General features: G+C 35.0%; 2 protein-coding genes across 2 annotated transcripts; both read right to left on the reverse strand.

Annotated features, from left to right (window-relative positions):
• Nucleotides 1-12327: 12327 nt before the first annotated feature.
• On the reverse strand, nt 12328-13015 carry LOC112091048 (aspartate aminotransferase, mitochondrial-like). Its single transcript, XM_024163782.1, has 2 exons — nt 12684-13015; nt 12328-12568 (listed from the first exon to the last, which is right to left on the reverse strand). Exons 1-2 carry the CDS (start codon nt 12852-12854, stop codon nt 12479-12481), a joined length of 261 nt encoding a protein of 86 aa, XP_024019550.1. The 5' UTR covers nt 12855-13015; the 3' UTR covers nt 12328-12478.
• A 1749-nt stretch (nt 13016-14764) lies between these two features.
• On the reverse strand, nt 14765-20572 carry LOC21397139 (peroxidase 4). The gene is made up of 6 exons (XM_024163783.1): nt 20522-20572; nt 20325-20431; nt 18111-18246; nt 17771-17965; nt 15339-15452; nt 14765-14782 (listed from the first exon to the last, which is right to left on the reverse strand). Exons 1-6 carry the CDS (start codon nt 20570-20572, stop codon nt 14765-14767), a joined length of 621 nt encoding a protein of 206 aa, XP_024019551.1.
• Between the last annotated feature and the right edge of the window lie 1351 nt (nt 20573-21923).

Here is a 21923-nt window from a genome sequence, read left to right on the forward strand (position 1 = left end):
CTAAAGGAGAGTGTCCTTGCTGGATCAATAACAAGGTTGGCTTCCTAGAGATAGGATTTCAGGATGTATTTTCGAATTGACTGCCCAAAGGTAGCAATCCGGAGTTAAGTCTATGGGATCTGAAACGGTGGTTTACACTCATGAAGATATAATTAAAGTTTGTTGGTTATATTTTGACTAAAATAATGGTAGTTAATAAATATGAAAATATGAGATATTTTGAGTATGTTAATTAACTGAGAGGAGTCTCGGTTCAATTTACAAATAATTTGACTACCCAAAGGTACACTTTATTTGTGGTAAATTGGATTATCGTTGGCACCTAAAATTAAAACATGATTTATGTATTTTTCATGTGCATCATGCATCATATTTAATTGTGCCTAAATTCACATGTTTTGATATTCATGCACATAAATTGATTAGATGAACATTCTACTTATTTCTAGCAATATGTCAAATCCTGAAATCTCACTACATGAAACTGAAACACTGACTAGAGATAAATTGTGCAAAGTGGTATAGTAACATAAACAACTTACATTCATGTGATGAATATAAGTTTGTCCCAAATGGAGGATTGTCCTCATGTCCCTAACAAAACCACTGTAGCTAACTATTAGCTAGGGTTGTGCGTGGTAATTCACAAGAAGGCTGAAGGCATGGAGACAGCTTATGAGATAAAGCAGTCATCAGATACCGTATCTGGAAATCCATAAAACAAAAGGGTTGACTGAATACTGTGAGAGCCTTGAGTAAAAGACAAAAGGAAAGTCGTTTCCACCAAAATAAAAGAAAAGAATCAAGCAAATATGATTTGCTAGTTCTAAAAACATGTTTTTAGTAAAAAGGTGATTCCTTATTTCTGAATAGTAGATTCGGGAGTTGCTACTCATGTTTGTTTTCTTTATTAAGTCTTAGTTCTTACAAATAAATTATTTCCCAAAATAAAGAAAAGAAATCAAGCAAATATGATTTGCTAGTTCTAAAAACATGTTTAGTAAAAGGGTGATTCCTTATCCTGAATAGTTGATTCAGGAATACCTAATCATGTTTGTTTTCTTTATTAAGCTTTAGCTCTTAAATGGAAATTGTTTCCACCTAAACAAAGAAAAAGAATCAAGCAAATATGATTTGGTAGTTCTAAAAACATGTTTAGTAAAAGGGTGATTCCTTATCCTGAATAGTTGATTCAGGAATACCTAATCATGTTTGTTTTCTTTATTAAGCTTTAGCTCTTAAATGGAAATTGTTTCCACCTAAACAAAGAAAAAGAATCAAGCAAATATGATTTGGTAGTTCTAAAAACATGTTTAGTAAAAGGGTGATTCCTTATCCTGAATAGTTGATTCAGGAATACCTAATCATGTTTGTTTTCTTTATTAAGCTTTAGCTCTTAAATGGAAATTGTTTCCACCTAAACAAAGAAAAAGAATCAAGCAAATATGATTTGGTAGTTCTAAAAACATGTTTAGTAAAAGGGTGATTCCTTATTTCTGAATAGTAGATTCGGGAGTTGCTACTTATGTTTATTTTTTTTTTTAAGTATTAGTTCTTACAAAGAACTTACCATCAGGGACTACACGATGAAAGTGGGAATACCACGAGGATATCGGCAAAAGCATTGGGAGAAGTTAGACTTCAATTTTGGAAATACCTTGTTGTGAACAATGTTTATTTCCCTCCAAGCATAAAGAGAAATTTGATTTCTAATTCCAAATTATTTGAACAAATTGCCTTTAATAATATTCTAGTCCACATCTTTCGGAATTGTTCCGATATATGTTCTGAATATTTAGAAAGTGGTTTATACCGTTTAAACCGATGCCTGGCTCACTGCGAAATATTGAAATGTTCAAAAGTTGTCTAACCTAAGAATAAGAAGCAAAGGATCTCTCACGATAAATAACACATATATGTGGCATCTTAGACTTGGTCATATTAGCCTAAACAAGATTTAAAGACTGGTAAAGAATGATCCTTTATGCGAACTAAAAGTTAGTAAGCTTCCAGCCTATGAATCTCGTCTGGGAGGCAAAATGACCACGGGGCCTTCCATGTCGAAAGGAGAAAGAGCCACAGAACCTCTTCAGCTAATACATTCGGATGTATGTGGACCGTTAAACGTCTAAGATAAATGAGGTTATGAATATTTCATCACTTTTATTGATGATTATTCAAGATATGGTTATGTTTACCTAATGCAACAGAAATCTGAAACTTTTAGAAAGTTTAGAGAATTCTGAGCAGAAGTTGAAAAACAGTTTGGTAAACCAATCAAGACACTTCGATTAGATCGAGGGGGTGAATGCCTGGACTAAGAGTTTCAGGATATCTTGATTGAAGAAGGTGTGGTATCCTAATTGACTACGCCTGGTACACCATAGTAGAATGGTGTAGCCGAAAAGAGAAATCAGACTTTGCTCGACATGATAAGATGAATGTTGAGTTATTCTTCACTTCCTACTTCGTTCTAGGATTATGCCCTAAGAACCACCGTGTATATTCTGAATCTAGTACCATCTAAGTCTATACCAAAGACGCCCCTAGAGTTGTGGAATGGTCGAAAGCCAGTTTTGAAGCATAGTCACATATAGGGGGTGTCCGGCTCATGTGATGAAACAATAGACTGGGAAGTTGGAACCAAGATCATAAATATACATGTTTGTGGGATATGCAATGGGGACAAGAGAATGATTATTTTATATAGTCGTAAGAATCAAAAGTATTTGTATCGACAAATGCCACGTTTCAGGAGCATGACTATATGATAGTTATCAAGCCCAGAAGCAAAGTAGTTCTGGAAAATGACTTGGCTAGACTTGCAGTCCTCAACATTGCTCATGTTATATCTAACAATGTTTTGTTCATCCGTTCTGCCACTCCATTTTACTAAAGAGTGTATGTCACCGTGAACCGCTTTTTGATGTCTTCTTGTTAAAAGAATGCATCAAACTCATCGCTTGTATATTCTCCTCCATTGTCAGTCCTCAAACACTTGATCTTATTTTCAGATTCAAGTTCTAGCTGCGCTTTGAAAACTTTGAAGACTTCAAAAACATCCGTTTTCCTTTTGATTGGATACACCTAACATCGCCTAGAGTAATCATCAATGAAAGATACAAAGTATCTCGCCCCTCCGAGGGATGATACCGGTGCTTGCTAACATCAGAGTGGATCAATTCGAAAATGCCTTTGCTATTAGCTTTTAATGTGCTAAACCTTAACCTGTGCTGCTTACTTATAACACAATACTCAAAAAATGATAATTTTACCGAGCTGAGCCCAGGGAGTAGTTTCCATTTAGAGAGAATCGTCAAAACTCGTTCTGACATATGACCAAGCTTTTGATGCCACATCATTGTTGATTCTTCTCCCGAACTCGTCGATGCAACAAATGCTTTCCCTCTTAGTGTGTTTCTCCCAAAATCATGTACATATTTGCAGCAACTTTTTCCGCCTTCATTGCCACAAGCGCACCTTTAACAATTTTTATGTCTCATTTTCAATACGAGTCTTGCAACCAATATCATCTAATTGTCTAAAAGACAATAGATTCTTTTTCAGGCCCTTCACGTGTCGTACATTCTGTCTAGTATGAACAGTACCATCATACATCTTCAGTTTGATAGTGCCGATACCAGCGATCTCCAAGGCATGATTATTTTCCATATGTACTGATAATTCTGAGATTGGTTCATATTGATAAAACCATTCTTTCTTAGCGGTCATGTGCCATGATGCTCCCGCATCCAGTATCCACGCATCAGTGAGCTTTTGTCTGCCTTTAGCAATTGTTGTTGCCACGTTGTATAAGAGATCACCATCGTCTGAGGTACTTGCCACATTCCCTTGAGAATTTCTCTCTTCACTCTTCTTAACCTTACACTCCCTCTTGAAGTGCCCCTTCTTGTCACAGTTGTGACATCTCATGTTCTTCTTCTTACTCCTAAATTTTGATCTACCATGACTTTAACAACCACTGGGGCCACGTTCCGTTGATCTCCCTCTCATTATCATCAAAACTTCTGCCTGCTGTGAGCTTGCCAATCTGTCTTCCTTGTTCTTGCTCCAACTTTCTTCTTCTAGAACTATAGCTGCAACATTATTGAAGACTAGATGATCCGTGAGGATATTGTTGGTTAAGTTGATGATGAGTTGATCATATGAATTAGGTAGACTTTGAAGTAGAATCTGTGCACATTCACCTGCCTCCATTTTGTGACCCAACGACGTGAGTTGAGAAAAAAGAGTATTCAGAATGTTGATATGGTCGGTCACCGATGTGGATTCTGTCATCCGAAGAGTATACAATTCTCTTTAAGAAGATCTTGTTGTGGAGTGACTTGGCCTCGTACAACTTCATTAGAGTATCCTGAATTTCTTTCGTTGTTTTCTTTTCTGTGATGCTTGATAGAACCTCGTTTGCTAATGTCAGGTGCAAATTAGCAATAGCATTACCATCCATCTTATTCCACTTGCCACCGTTCGTGATTTCTTGCGGTCTTTCTCTGATGGCCTCTAGACAATTATCCTTCCATAAAATTCCACAACGTGAAATTGCTTCCATTGAACTTCTCTATTTCAAATTTTCTAGCCATTTCGTGATTTGTTTGAATACCACCATTTCACTATAGTTGTGAATAGTACCCGTACAGTAACTGTGCTGACTAGGTACTTCCCAAGAAAGACTGTAAATGAATACACCAATTCTGTCAATAAAGGATAGATTTGGACAGTCTCCTAGATAGAACCACCATACTAAGCAAGTTCACATGAAAGGCTTGGAGGGTCTCGGGTGGTCCACTTAAGTTCTAACCTCCTAGACAGAACCTACTTTCGTACTTATTCGCACTGTGAACAGTATCGTATACGTGAATATTACCGTATATGTGAACAATAACTCCGTCGTGAACAGTAACTTCGCCTTGACGCTCTGAGCCTGGACAGCTCTGATACCACTTGTTGATAAATCTGGCAGTAAAATAAGAAATGAGTAAAAATGAAGATAATATGGACACCGAGTATTTTACGGGAAAAATCCCCAAAGGAGACAGGGTAAAAACCACGGAACAACTGTAGAATTTCACTATGAAAAATGGGGATTACAACCTTCTTTCTAAATTACACGAAGAGAACAATAAGAACTACTCTCTCATGTAAATAGGAGAAACACCTCACAAAATAAGAAAAATTGGAGAAACTAAGGGCGCGTTTGGAACTCGTTCCAAAATGATTTTGTTTTTTGTATGAAAATGAAAACGTTTTCAATCTCAGACAGAAATCATTTTTAAAAATATGTTTGGTAGTTTTATCAAGAGATTATTTTCAGTGTAAAAAAACGCGTTAATGTCTCTCTTTCTCTCTCTCTATTCGAGAGAGGAAAAAATGAAAACAAAAAAAGAAAAACGACTAAAAGTTGTTTTTCATTTCTCTCTCATTTTACACTAAACTAAAAAATCGTTTTCATTTCCATTTTGTCTTTATTGCGCCAAACGCCGTTTTAGAAACGTTTTCATTTTTTCTTTCTTAAAAAACGTGAAAGACAAAAACGATATCAATTCTAAATACGGCCTAAATTTCTCTCATACTATGGGAATTCCATCTGAAAGTTGAGATTGAGATGCTTAAGCCCTTCCTCCAAACCCCCTTATATAAGTTCCAAGAATGAACCGTGACCACAAAAAAACTTGTGGCTAAGACTTAGTCAATTTGTGGCCGTTCATTTTACTTGGCCACCATTTAGCCACTTAGCTAAATCTAATCCATACAATTTTGTGAACTTGAATCATGGAATTTGCTAATTTTAGGACCTAAGCCTAATCCAACAAAAAAGTAGTAAAGCTATGATCGAATCTAAAGTTCTTTCTTTGTTAGAAAAAGAAGTCATGATTGCAATATGGTTTCTTTGATTGCTCTCGATACCGTGTAACTTTCCCTTTCTTGTAAGGGGAAATGCAATAGCATCCATTTTTGACGATGTTAGAGATGCTATGTTACAAGCTAGTAGTGGTTCAATTTGTTACGTTTCTCGTCTAGGAAATTCAGTATCCCAATTCTTGAAAAATTTTGCACGTTCGCAAACTCGGGATTTTATTTGGCTGGATTGTGTATCAAGCTTTATTCGCTTTCATGTTCTTGTTGACTTAGCAATTGATTAATAAAATCCTTTTTCCTCTTTTTTGTTTTTTGTTTTTTAAAAAAAGCAATATGATTTCGTATGAACTCGAACACAAGGAATTAAGGACAGGTAGTTTGCTTCTTGCTGGAAACTATAGGATAGGTGTTTTGCTCACAATCACTTAATTATGTGCTTCAAAATGATCCTTTTTGACATTTGTATGATCCCATTATCCGTCAATCTATAATTCAGTATAATTTGAATAGGCGTGATGTAACTATATGGATGATTTTTCGGGGGGGAAAATGTATAGCCACAGGTGTGAAATAAACTCGAGTTACTTTTTTTTTAAACTTTCTTTCTTTGGTTTTTATCGTACTCGATCATATTATTGACAAGTAACTTCTCACAAGTGTTCTTGTCATTCCTGATATCTCGTGTTTTGATTCTCTTTCAGCTTTGTTGTTTTGGGTTAAATAGGTTTAAGCACGTCTATTAAATGCTGGTGGCGGAGATAATGCTAATGGAGTATGGGATTTGAAGTATGATCTTTTTATAGAGACGATGTTGTTTCCTTCGTATCCTTAGTGTCTGAAGATGTTAATACATCTGTGTATTGTGTAATTCTTCTTCTTCTTTCTCTCTTCTTATTTTCATATATTATCAAACCTCATATTTTAAAAGATCAAAATCAATAAACACTAATAAAAAATTAGAAATCGGGAACTTTAGGTAGTGGAGATATCACGATCATCAAGGGTCAGATTTTACCAAAAGTTAGTTTGGGAGGAGTTAGAGCACCTCCAATTCAATGTTAAATTAGTGTGCCAATGCTAAAATCAAACATTTAAATAAGAAAATTACTCTTTATTGTAATAGCTATTCTTATGTTAAATTTGACATATGCTATATTTGATACTAACATTTACAATGGAGATGGTCTTATATTTCATAAACTGATAAATATAAGAGAATCATTCATAAAAAATTTAATAAAAAAAAAAGAAGACAAATATAATTGAATTGGATTATTCTATGAAAATCAAGTTCTACATTGTGCTATACCACATCTCTCCTCAGTCCGAGTCAACATTCAATGTCAAATTAGTGTGCCAATGTGAAAATCAAACATTTGAGTAGGAAAATCACTCTCCACTATAATGACTATTTTTGTGTTAAATTTGACCTGTGTTATATTTGACATTAACATTTACAATGAGATAGTTTTATATTTCATAAAACTGACAAATATCATAGAATCATTCATAAAAATAAATAATAAAAAAAGAAGATAAATATACTTGAATTGGATTATTCTACGAAAATCGAGTTCTATATTGTGCAATACCACATCTCTCCTCAGTCCGAGTCAACACTCCACGTCGATAACACTGGATCTAAGAGCTTAAACTAGCTGCTCAAGTCTTTTAGGACTCGTTCATTTCACCAATTTGAGTTTTCAATTTGAGTTTTGTTACAGTTAAAAGCTCTCACAAAAAGTCATGTCTAACTTTTTCTGCTACAGTGAAAAGCTCTCACATAAAATTACATCTCAGCTCGAATTAAAAACTCAAATCTGCGAATTGAACGAGGTCTTAATGTTCATTAAATGACCAGCAACATGATATTGTTAGCCCTATAGGCACCTTCCAACTCCTTTAGCAATTTTCAATAAGGTGTTACCTCCCACTTGTAAGGTGAGATTGGGGTGGTGAGTACAAAAAATTTCCACCTCTTCTGAATGTGGCATTTCTATGAGACATCATTGTCCTCATGTGCATGAACAAATGGGAAAGCAGAAAGAAAACAGACATCTAGTAGAACTTGGTCTAACTTTGTTAGCTCAAGCACCCTTGCCTTTGACTTTTTGGTGGATAGCATTCTTTTTTGCTACATATCTCATTAACCGATTACCAACTCCTGTTTTACTCATCCAAAGTCCTTATCAAAAGTTGTTCAAAACCAAACCTGTCTATAAATTTTTAAAAGTATTTGGTTGTACAACCTTACGTCCTTATAATCATCACAAGTTGGAGTTTCGTTCTTCAAATTGTTTGTTTCTTGGCTATAGTCCTCAACATAAGGGTACAAGTGTCTCCATCCCTCAAGTTGTGTGTATATTTCACGGCATGTTGTTTTCTGTGAATTTGAATTTCCTTATTCAGAGTTGTTTGGTTCCAGACATAATCCCAAAGTTGATTTGTCTCCTATTATGTTACCTCAACTTCCATTTATTAATATCTATAGCTTTGCCAGATGGATCAGTTCCTACAAATGAAGTTCCTTCAGCAAGTCTCCCCGCTTCCCGTAGTACTGACACTTCTGTAAGTCAATCTCTTCTTCAGACTAATACTTTATTGTCTTACGATGTCCTGCCTGATTTACCACCTATTGTATCATCCGACATATCAATTGAAACATCAACCCTTGTCCCAACTGGTTTACCTGAAAACATATTATCAACTGAAACATCAACTCCTGTCCCACCTATTTACCTGAGGCCTCAGTTCCTTATATTTCTAATCCAGCCAAACCTTCTAGGTCTAAACGTGTCAAACCTCAGTAACCTTCTTGTTGGAAAATAGAAGATTTAGCTGAGATATTGCCGAATTATAGGAGATTTGATTAGATGATTGTTATATGTAAATATAGAATTAGTAACTAGTCAAATCTTGTAAAATATGAAAGTCTGGTAATAGGTTAGCTGGCATAGTTATTTTATTCCTATTTTTTCTCCTTGTATTTTCCTATAAGTAGGAAACCGTGTAAACTATTTGTTGACAAATCTCCCGTTTCTGGTTTCCTATTTTCTAGGGATTTGTTTTAGGTTGTGTTTAAATGAAGAGATATGGAAGGTTGTTTCCTATTATCTCTCTAGTTTTAATTTTGTGATTTATCCCTTAAATTAAGGGATTATTAGTTTCTACAATCGTGGAGAATTATTGACAGATTTGTTGTCAAGTTTCTCTATATAAGGCCTTTACCTTTCACGTAATAAAGTATGAGAGGAGAAGTTTCTTCTATTCCGTTTTTCTTCATGGTATCAGAGCCGGTAACTATGCTCCCCGTTAACCGCGCCTTCGTTTCTCTCCTCTCTCTCTAATATTTTTTTGTCTCCTCTCCATCTACGCTCTCAGCGATTCAGAACTGCAGCACCGTTGTCCAGTGCTGCAGCACTCTTCCGCGTATAATTTCAACATCGCCTCTCTCTAGTTTTTTATGGCGGGCAGACCTCCAACATTTCCCTGGGGAACGGCCATGACCGGCACCAAAGGGAATGACGGCTCGGAGACCTCGGTCCCCTTGCAACCGACCCCAATGACGGCTGCCACAATTCACGTCCTTTACTCAGATAATTCCTCTCTCCAAATCACCTCTCATAAACTCAATGGAAAAAACTACCTGCCATGGTCGCGATCTGTGGAGATGGTTATTTGAGGGAAAGGCATGTATGGCTATCTTGATGGGTCTACCAAGAAACCTGAAGAGTCAGATTCATCTTTCCAGACTTGGGATGCTCAGAATTCAATGGTAATGGCATGGTTAATCAACTCCATGGATGAGAAGATTAGTGCAAGCTTTATGTGCTACACAACTGCCAAGCACATGTGGGAGGCAGCCAAGAGACAATATTCTGATCTTGAAAATTCCTCTCAATTGTTTGAACTAAGAAACAAGGCTCGCAATCTAACTCAAGCCGAGATGGATGTTACGACTTATTTCAATGCTCTTACAAAATTATGGCAGGAAGTAGACCTATTTAATAATGGTCATTGGTTGTGTTCAGGATGCATTGAGAATCATCAAAAGATGGTGAACAAAGAAAGGATCTATGATTTCCTTTCAGGTCTTAACAAGGAACTGGATGAAGTTCGTGGGCGTCTACTTGGCTCTAAGCCATTGCCAAATATTGAGGACATTTTTGCTGAAGTTCGAAGAGAAGAAACTCGCAAACGTGTGATGCTTGGTACTGTAAAATCCACAATTGAGAACTCCACCTTCTCAGCCTGCGGACCTGAAAATTCTCGCGGGGAATCCCGGAGTCAAAAGAAGAGTGGCAGTCTTTGGTGCGATCACTGCCAGAGTCAAACCACAGCCGTGATAAGTGCTGGAAATTGCATGGTAAACCTGATAATTGGAAGGATACTCGCAACAATAGAAGGGATTCCAAAGGTCTTCAAGTTACTACAGATACTGCATCAAGGACTAGTGACAACAACTTCAATTTCTCTCCAAGCAAGGAGCAAATGGAATAGCTATACCAGATCCTAAATACCCAATCATCCAACCAGAGTCAATCCACTGCCCAAGGTCAGCAGACACAGCCAGCCTCGAGTACCTCACTTTTGGCCCAAAAAGGTACTTTCATGACTGCTCTAAGTGGTATATATAAAACGATTGAACCCTGGGTGATAGACTCCGGGGCAACAGATCATATGACAGGTTGTGCGAATCTCTTCTGCTTGGGGTTTTCATAATTCTCATTCTGATGTGTCTCTTTTCATCTAACATAAAAATAGAGTTTTGCTGCTTCTTCTCTTATATGTAGATGATATCCTCATTACTGGCAATTCATCTTCTCTCATTTCTCAGCTTATCAAGGATCCCAACAGTCAGTTTGCCTTGAAGGAGTTAAGGTCTGCATTATTTCTTGGGTTGAGGCCTATCGAGACAAGTCTGATCTTTATTTGTCTCAGTCTAAATACATTTCTGATCTACTGGCTAAAACTTATATGTTTGGTGCAAAAGCCTTGGTCTACTCCAGTTGCTCCAGGCCTTACTTTGTCCAAGACAGAGGGGGAGCCAATGAGAGATCCTTCTTTATACAGAGGCACTTTATACAGAAGCACTAATGGTGCTTTACAATATTTGACTATTACTAGACCGGATACTTCCTACATTGTAAGTAAACTGAGTCAATTTTTACAAAGTCCTACAAAAGTACATTGGCAAGCCTGCAAAAGAGTGTTAAGGTACTTAAAGGGTACTGTCACTCGTGGGATTTCTTTTAAACCGGGACATCAACTGCAATTGACAAGCTTGCTAATGTTGATTGGGCAAGCTGTCCAGGCGGTTAACTAGTGCTTATTGTTTTTTTCTAGCAGGTTGTTTGGTGTCTTGGAGCTCAAAGAAGCAGCATGTAGTGCTTAAGTACTGAGGCAGAGTATAGAGCACTTGCTCACGTAGCTGCAGAAATTACAAGGTTACAGGCATTGTAGACAGAGATTGGGGTTACTTTAGTAGCCAAACCGATTATTTGGTGTGACAATATTGGAGCTGCTGCCAAATCCTATATATCATGCTCGTAACAAGCATATAGAAATAGATATTCATTTTATTAGAGACAAGGTGCTGAATAAGGAGATAAGATTATGTGCCAATGTTTGAACAAACAGCTGATGTATTGACTAAAGGTCTCTCTGTCAGTAGATTTATCAGAATAAGAGAAAAACTCAATGTGGTTGAATCCCCTTTTCGTTTGAGAGGGCGCGTTGAAGACATTAGCCAATCAAGTCAGAAAGAAGTGCCAGTTCAGATCTTGAATCCAGCTCAGCAGAGTCAAGTTGGTAAAGTTAGTTAGAGGAATACCCAGGTTGTATTGAATTAGTTATAGAATCAGGATTGGTAGGATTGGTATTTTGATTAGTTAGACAACTTGTGTAATTAGTTAGAAGAACAGATGTAATTATATTCAACTATTAATACAAGTGTTCACTCTCCCAGATTAATCACACTCAGAGATTTCCATCAAAGATTTTCCTCTACTTCTAAACATTTTCCTTCTCATTCTTTCTAGCCAAACAGTGTGTTTTGTCTGCAGGTAACAAAAAACAAGAAAAATAAAAAGGGACTAACTAACTTTTGATCCCTTCTATAAATTTTTGAACAAAAATCAACTGTCTTTTAATGTGAAAAGAGCTAGAATATGCAAGTTTCTTAAAAATACAGACAAAAACTACTGAAGTTTCTTACAAACACACACATGATTTTTTAATGACTAGGATTAATGTAGCATCATCTGGGCTAACATTTCATTAGATTCCAGCACTATTTGACAAGATTAAAACGCTGAAACGAGTAAAAATAGATAAATGCAACAGCATTTGTAAAAAAAAGGAAAGTTCTATTCTGAAAACAAGTTAAAATATAATCGGAACTACTAATAAAATTATCAGTGAGCATATAATTATTTTTTTTTTTCCTGAACAAAAAAAAAAAAAATCTGCCTATCAAACTTAGACTAACAAACATAACCCACTCTAAATTTGAGTATAAGAAAGAAACAGATCTCTTGTACAAATGGGTTATTTTTCCGAATCAAACGCTAATCATATTTAACATCAATCAACACGGTACTCACAAGAACTCAGAACCCGCAATCTTGGCCTCAGCATCTCGAACACACTGTAGAACGACAGATTTCCCCTCGTCATCCCTATAAGCCCCCTAATGGTTTCATCCCAAATATTAAGCATCAGTCATAAATTCCAAAAACCAAAAATTTCATTACCACCAAAAAAAAAGAAAAAAGAAAAACAAAACAAAACCCCATTTGAAATACCATTCTAAGATTGATCCTGTTGGGATTTGGGTCCGCAAGAAAAGCTTCAGTGACGCCAGTAATGGGGTCCTTAGAAGCAGGGTTAACGTGGTCCCACCAAGTAGTACTGGTTCTGATTGAGCTCGAAATGCATCTTCTTGTAAGACTAGACGCCATGCATTTCCGATACATGATTGATCGTCAAATCCTCTTTATTTGATCCTTCACTTTTTGAGTTACCATTATGCTTATAAGTATTTTGGTGAGGTATATAAAGAGCTTGGAGTTGGGAGATTTCTTCATCTTCTTCTTCTTCCATGGTTTATTTTGTCACTATTTTCTGTTCCAGTGGGCTAGCTTCTTCCGATTTCATGACCAACAGCCAACAGATCATTGGGTTTTATACTTCCTCGTAGCCAACAGAAACAAGTTTTGACCGTTGATGTGTCCTAAAACCGGTGGTTTTTGTTTTTGTTTTTGTTTTTGTTTTGTATTGTATATTTTTTTTCTTATGGCACTGATAAGTAAAATGAATTATTTGCATGTTTATATTTTTCAACCGTCTAATTTATATAAAAAAATTAATCTATATAAAAAAAATTTTGTTTTGCATATATATTTTATTTTAATTTGATTTCAATTAGATTTAATATAAAAAAATTAATCTATATAAAAAAAATTTTGTTTTGCATATATATTTTATTTTAATTTGATTTCAATTAGATTTAATATTTATAATAATTAAGAAAATTTTCATTTTAATACATTGTGTTATATCTAAATTTGCATTTTGTACTTTGATGTTGTAAAAAATCTATTTCTTGGCACCTTGAGATCTTCATAGGACGTAAAATGTCAAACTTTCCTTATTAATAATAGGATAATTAGATTGGTTTGCCCATTTCCTACCTTTATTTAAGTGGATGCTAATCTTTTTAAACTTACACCAATGGTCTTTTTTTTTTTTTTTTTCCTAAAGTCAATCACTTAGTGGTTGTTTGATATAAGGATTCTGAACCTAAAATTATGATTTTAGGTTCAAACTAGTGTTTGTTTAGAAAAAAATAAAAAGTTATTCTGATTTGACTCACCCAGAATCAGTGTTTGATTTGTATGGTTATGATTTAAGATTTAAACCCTGATGTAATGTTTTAAACCATGAATCACCTCTGATTCTAAACTCACCCACCCATTGATTTTGGGTGGTTCAAGCCCATAATTCTAGTTCTGGTTTCAGAATCATGATTTGGACCTAAAATCATGAATTATAGTTCTAGTTTCAAAATTAAAACTAGAATCACCTTGGTTTGAACCCTCATATAAATCGAATTCGTAAATCACGGTCAATCAATGATAGGCCGAGATCAATCAGCGATAGACCGATGTTAAAATAGTCTAATAGACTATGACTGATAGACCGTAGTCAATCAACGATAGACTATGGTCAACTAGCGATAGACTATGAAAAGAAAACCCAAAAGGCAAAATTGGTAGTCAATTACTAATAGACCGCAATCAATCAGTGATAGGCCGCAATCAATTGGTGATAGACTACGGTCAATTAGTGATAGACTGCGAATAAAAAAGAACCCAAAAGCTGCAACCATGTGTTGAATCTAAAAGTGATGCTATTTATGAAAATTATGCTCCTAAAGGGGCATATTCACTGGAGAAAATTAGTGAACTCACCATTTGAATGCATTGTTTAAAGATTTTTACTCTTTACTCTTGATCAATACCACTTTAACTAATATAATTTTTTGATTAAAGGGTATTAATTAAGAGTAAGGAGTGAAAGTCTAAGACCCACTTATATTCATTTGCACAACTCAAGTTATGACTTGAGTTGCGCATGTGAGAGAAAAATAATGTAACAAAAAAAATTAAATTTAAATTTTTATTAGAAAAAATACTGTAACAATTTGACTTGAGTCATGAATCAAAGTCATGAAATGAATAAGGCAGTACCCAATTGCAGTTGATGTCCTAAGTGTCCTACCATGATACTTAGACATGTCATGTCGTAATACTACCAAATTCAGGGAGCCAAACAACTGTCAGTATCCTACTATGATACTTTGGGGGCATTTTGTACGCACTAATCAGTAGAAATCATATTCCTGAGAAAGTGATAGAGGGTAATATGATTCCCAGGAATAATACATTACTGTGTTTGGTTCCATACATGAATCTTATCTCAAATTCCCAGGAATAATGTATTACTGTGTTTGGTTGTGCGTAGGAATGTTGTGTATTAAAAAAAACATTTAAGGGGTTAAAATGTAATTTAAAAAAAATTAAATGTCAAATATAATTTTAAAAAGTTAATGTTTGCTAAATGAAGCATTTCTTGGTTAAATACATTTACCACATAAAAATAATATAAGGATAAAATTGTAACACGATGTATTGAAAATTTAAACTATGCTATTTATTTTTACTACAAATGGTTTAATAAAATGGGCTATTACGATTTCTCAAAAAAAAAAAAAAAGCATATTGACCTTATAGAAAAAGGATCCGACCTGATAGTTAATTAGCCTGGCTTACCATTATGTGCATGATTACTGATTCAAGAATACCACCTTTTTTGATTTCCTTTGAAATCCATTACTTCTGAATAGGCGGAAGACAGTTTTACCCTTTTATTCAATCATTTGTGAATCTAGACCATACCTTCCATCTTCTTGAAGGTGATGTGAGCAAGATCGGCGAGAGATCCCCGATGTCACTTTGTTGGCTGACAGTCAGATCAGCCGAATGAGCTTCTGTGGAGATCTTCGTCGGATCCTATGAAGAGAATGGAGTCACTCAAATGTCGGTGAAATCTCCACCACTACCAACAAACGATCACATCTTGCAACGGTGTTCTCCGAATGGCAAGCTGCGACGACAACTTCTTCTCTAACAGAATTACAAACCGACGATCATCTCGAACGACGTAGTGCATTAAATTGTTCCTTATCGTCGAGATAGGCGTATGGGCTGAGAAGAAATTAGTGAGAGAGATTTTGATTCCCGTGATATTACTTTCCTGGGAAAGTGAATAACACCTTATTGGGTGGGTTTAGGATTACCCCAAAATGTGGTAATGTGAATCCCATGGGCTTCACATTCCTGGGTTTTAAAAAGTTCAATAATTGTACTAAACATAGAAATCTTTCAGATTCTCATTTCTACTCTTAAGATTACCTCATACCAAACGCTCCCTTTGTAGTTTTCAGCTGGAGACTAACAATTTCTTAGCATGATACTTTGTGGGCATTAACCACACTGGTTTTCTCACTAAAATACTTAAAAAGAATGAATAAAATCCAAAAAGAAAAAATCACTAACAAAAAACACAAAACCATAAAAGAACAGAAAATAATCTACATATAACAAAGCACAAGACTTTCTCCGTGTGTTTTGGTTGAAAAAATGTTTTGGTACCAATCTTTTTACCTTCTCTTTTTATTTTTTAGTCCTTATTTTGTCTTTCCTTTTTATCTTTTGGTCCCTCCTTTTTTTCTTCTATTTTTTTGTTCTTATTTTTTGCCCTTCTTTTTTTCTTTTTACCTTTTAGTCCTTCCTTTATTTTTTTCCTTATTTTTTGTTCCTTTTTTGCCTTAAAACTTATTTATTTTTTCATTTTGGTCATTTTTAATGTCTTTTTTTTTTTTTTTTGCTTTTTGCCCTAATTTTTTTTTTAATTTTGGTTCGTTTTGCTTTAAAAATTATGTATTTTTTTCATTTTAGTCCTTTTTGACCCCTTTTTTGATGTTTGCCCTAAAATTTTTGTTTTTGTTTTTTTTCTTCTTAGGATTTTATATTCAAATTTTATATGCTTATAAAATGTGTCTTCATACTCATTATCAAAACCTATTCATACTCACATTATAAATCACAACTACTTGACCATATACATGAATATAATTACAACAACTTTGGTATTTGAATTCTGACTGAATTTGGTATATACGTAATATTGTCTCTCATAAATCGCAACACAAATTAATCAAGATTAAATAAATCCTAAGCTATTAGTTATGCATATATTTATAGATCATAAACTAAACTACTTATGCTTTTAAGAGTTCTTGTGAACAATCATAACAAAATATCTCTCAAACTAGTATTTTTCTTTTTAGTAAATGAAGAAAAAAGACAACTGACGTTATTCTAAAAACCGGAACGTCAACAATTTTTACAACTTGATTTAATCCTTATAAAATTAACTAATTAAGAGAAGGCCCCGTTAAAAATTAACTCGGAATGAACCCAGCGAAGAAGTAATAATGAAACCCCAACTTTTTTTTTTTTGCCTTTCTTGCTGAGAATGAAACCCCAACTTTTTTCTTCTTGCTTAATGAAACCCAAAATTCACAAATGATAAACATAGCCCAAAAACCTTCAAACGACAAGCGTTTCACATTTCCGATTCCCAAATATTTGAGTCATTATTTTAATATATCTAGCTAGATCTTTGCCAACATACTTTAGGTACTTTCCTCGGATCTACTTTTATTAGCTACCCCTGGCGGGTCCTAAATACAATATAAAAAAAACGTTTAATCATGTCTGTCCAATTTCAATCCATCCAACGTTTGCATGCTATTGTGCTGACCAGACATGTGTTTCTACTGCTGCCTGTTTGGAGACAATTCCGAATAAATATATTCGAGCCTATAATAAATGCATCATGAATAATATATAATAACTCCTCTCTCTCTCTCTTCTATTCTTTTCTTTTCTTTTCCTTTCTTTCTTTCTTTCTTTGAAGGACATCAGTCAATACGTTGCCAAACTTATAATCAGAGCATAAGCGTTCAAATAATATTTTGAGCGCGTATAGTAATGATTTTTATAGTAATGAGTTCAAATTTTGAGCGACAAAATAACTGGTTCAAATGTGCTATCTCATTTTTGTATTTCATATTCCTGTCCCTAACTAAATTTCCACACATCCTTTATTTACTTAAATATTGTTCCTAATCTTTAGTTCCTAATTATCTAATCATGTCACCGTAAATTAAATTATATGAGAAATAAATAGTGGATTGATAACCACAGGAACAGGAACAGAAAAATAGCGATAATAGAGCTGGACTCAAGAAAGTGACATCTACCGCCACCACAGAATCACGATCAGCAACGGCCAAGAGATCAGCATAGGAGACAATTGGGCCACCACAGCAGCTATCCACCGCGATCTTGATGTCATCCACAACCTCAAATCCCCGCACCAAATTCATATTTGCAATCGCGTTCTTTTCACTGTCGATGGTCTCAGATGAGTCAAGAAGTATTGAGCCATCACAACCCTAGAATATTAATTTATACAACAATACATAAGCAAGTTAGTATTATAATCGATCTCCATGGTAAAGATAATTAGTGAAAGAAATATCATGAGAGTTTTTGGTCTTGTTCTGGTAATAGTACTCTAAGACGAAAATATATAATTACATTGACAAAACAATCATGGAACTGGAGACGAAGTAAAGAAGCTCCCATGCGTCCTTCTTTCTCCACAGCGGCCTCAACGATGCTTTTGATGGTCGACAGTGCGGCGGCGGAGAGAGTTCCGCTGAGGAGCATGTTGCTGCAAGAGAGAGTATTAATGCAAATGCTGCTAAATGACTTGCCGTTGAAGCCATTTCCTAGCTTGCTATTAGGTGTCTAGTGGGGTTTTTAAATCTGTGATGAGCTTAAAACTTATTTCTTGGTTGCGTATTAGTAGCTTTAAATGTTTGTGATTGGAAGATGGCATGTATGGGTTTTGTATAGATAAAGAGAGAGAATGAGAGAATTAGGGTAGTTAATTTCTCTTGGACCAGGTCAACGTGATTAATTAAGACCATTGTCTGAAAGACCAAGTTAATTAAGTGTATTTTATTTGTCTGAAAGACCAAGTTAATTAAGTTTATTTTATTATTATTTTTTTCCTTGATAGAAAAGATGTAGTTATAACTTGTTAGCCTGCTAAAGACACCGAGTCTTAATGGACAAAAGCTGCCTAATAAAAAGATCCATATTTTCAAAATGTAGTAATAAAAAAACATATTGGATGACCATGGCTAGGTGTATAAGTACTGAGTTATTGTACTAAAATCTTGTGTAGAAGGCTGGTGCTTTAAAGTTTTAGTAATTTTTACCCTTTACAAAGTACTAGGAATTACATCTTTTTAAGGCTTAATTTAATTGGAAATGTCTTGAGTCCGACAGTCGTATTGGTCCAACAAATGTAACCATTTATGTATTTATTGTGTAACATTCTTCTTTTATGTGTATAACACTCAATAAGTTTAAGTGTAACATTCAAAAAATATAATCCAGCACATGCAACATTCAACTGTCTCGAGTCTGACAGCCGGATTAATCCAACAAATGCAACTATTTATGTATTTACCGTGTAACATTCTTCTTTTATTTGTGCGATACTCAGTATGTTTAAGGGTCACATTCAAAATGTAATCTAATACATGCAATATTATGTATTATAACAAACAGAATGTTACACACATATGAATGATTTTCATGAGAATAAAAAATTGTTATGTTACTTTGCCTAATTTTAAGTTATAATCACCCTTAAATTATGTACCTAGATCAAAATACTCCTTGGGTTTATTGTACTAAATAGTGATGTTACACTTCTAAAAATTTTATGAAATTGCTCCGGAGCTATTGATTTTAAGTCATCTTACCCTTTGAAACATAACACTAATAAATAATAGTTGGAGCATTTATCGCTACAAACTGCTAAACCATAACACTTCTAGAACTCAATACATACTCACGTTTTAATAGGTTGTATGACACTATATCTTATTTAACGTACTACTTGCCTGTACGTACGCGCACTACAACAAAAAAGTAATTTGCGGCGACTTAATGTCATCGCAAATAGGTGATATGCCGTTACAAATATTGAATTTTCGACGACATGTCGTTACAAATTAGTCGCCGCCAAAAATTAAACGCAAATGATATATTTACGCGACAATTTTTTGAGCTGTCGTCGCAAATATAGTAGCGACAACAGTCATCGTGAATAAGTCATCACGAATGTTCCATTGAATATATCGTTGATGATGACGTGTCGTAGAGTATTTGCGACGACATAGTGTCACTAGTAATGTGATCTATTTGCGACGACACCTTAGAAATGTCGCGCAAATAGTATTTTTTTTGTACCTTCATAATAATATTAATTAATAAAGATAAAAATTAGAAGAAAATTTATAATAAAATAAAATAATATAATTGATATAAAATAGTCAACACAATAATAAAATAATTCTTAAAAAGTAAATTAATTAAGAAATACTAAAAAGTATTGATAATAAAAAAATAAAAACAAATATTTTAATCTCCTAAATTAGCAGCATTATCGTCTTCATCCTCGTCTTCTTCGTTTCGCTCAGCGACAGAGGAACCAACGGTTGGGGGCAGTTAACTGGCAAGAAGTTGATGTTGGGATTCATCAAGCGCATGACTTCCATCATGATCTGTTGGTTGTCGAATATGCTCCGTTGCTCAATGTAAAGGTTGTTCAGCCAGTTTTGGACATGCTAGGGCAAATTAACTGAACCGATTGCGAAACAGATGATGAGGTGGAAGCGCTTAAACGATTCTTCCGTGGCAGTGTCGGTCCCACTCCCTTAGTGTGTCCTCTACGCTTTCCCAAGACTTGGGGATATAATCCCCTCCTCATTGACCGCCGTGGATGAACCTTTCCCAGCAGACTGTGTCATCTGCATGGTTCTTTCCACCTCCATCTGAGCCTGGAAAGGTAAATGAAATAAAAATGAATAAAAATAGTATAATATGTTATGTTAAATACAAAAAAAGAAATAAGTTTAAAATTTACTTACAAATGCATGTTCTGCATCTGGATTGATAAAATTATGCCCATGACGGTGCATGTCACCCCAATTGTCAATTAATGATCTTGGCTCCTGAGTCTCGGGATTTGCCTAATCAAGTTGAACATGATAGAATAATTATTAAGCTAAAGTGACAAAAACTTAACAAGTATGTAAATTAGTATTACCGTATTTTTTGTGAAGTGGAAATACATCGAAGCAAAGGTGTGTGATATATTCTACATTTTGTGTTTCATTACTACATATTGATCTTCTCGCATATGCCATTTTCTTCAGATTCTTCATCTCGTTCTTATCATTAACTTTGATATCTATTGACAACATAGAAATTCTTTTGTAGTTGCATGCAATTGGACAAGACTCTAATCTGTTTGCACTTTTTTCCATCGACTTAACCAGGCTGGAGCATATTATTATCATGGATTAATCCTTGATGAGGGAAACACAGAAAAATCTCATGGAATGGCTGTAGCTGCTCTGCAAGCAGCAGATGAGGATTTCAAAGAAAGTAAAAGGGCATGCGAAGCATTTAATGCAGCTCCTCCCTTGTCAAGGTGCAGCCAAACTAATCATTCATTCATTCATTCATCCATTCATTCCCGATAATACACAGACTTGACATCTTTGGCTTGTTTTTTCCACAGGGCTCCAGTATCAAACTCGAGAGTTCGGGAATGAATGAATAAATGAATGAAACTCGAGAGTTCGGGAATGAATGAATGAATGAATGGATGGATGGATGATCAGTTTGACTTGTTTTTTCTGTTAGATTTATTTGACAGATTTGACATCTTTGGCTTCTTTTTTCCACAGGGTTCCAGTATCAAACTCAAGAGTTCGGAAATGAATGAATGGCGGAGGGCTCCAGTATCCACTGGGCTCCAGTATCAAACTCGAGAGTTCGGGAATGAATGAATGAATAAATGAATGAATGATCAGTGTGGGTTGTTTTTTCTATTAGATTTATTTGACAGACTTGACATCTTTGGCTTGTTTTTTCCACTGGGCTCCAGTATCAAACTCGAGAGTTCGGGAATGAATGAATGAATGAATGGATGGATGGATGATCAGTTTGACTTGTTTTTTCTGTTAGATTTATTTGACAGATTTGACATCTTTGGCTTCTTTTTTCCACAGGGTTCCAGTATCAAACTCAAGAGTTCAGGAATGAATGAATGAATGAACTTGAGGAGTTCGGGAATGAATGAATGGCGGAGGGCTCCAGTATCAAACTCGATAGTTCGGGAATGAATGAATGAAATGAATGAATGAATGAATGATCAGTGTGGGTTATTTTATCTGTTAGATTTATTTGACAGACTTGACATCTTTGGCTTGTTTTTTCCACAGGACTCCAGTATCAAACTCGAGAGTTCGGGAATGAATGAAT

The sequence above is a fragment of the Morus notabilis genome, unplaced genomic scaffold (assembly GCF_000414095.1).
Source record: "Morus notabilis unplaced genomic scaffold, ASM41409v2 Scaffold403, whole genome shotgun sequence".
In the NCBI taxonomy this organism is placed as follows: Eukaryota; Viridiplantae; Streptophyta; class Magnoliopsida; order Rosales; family Moraceae; genus Morus; species Morus notabilis.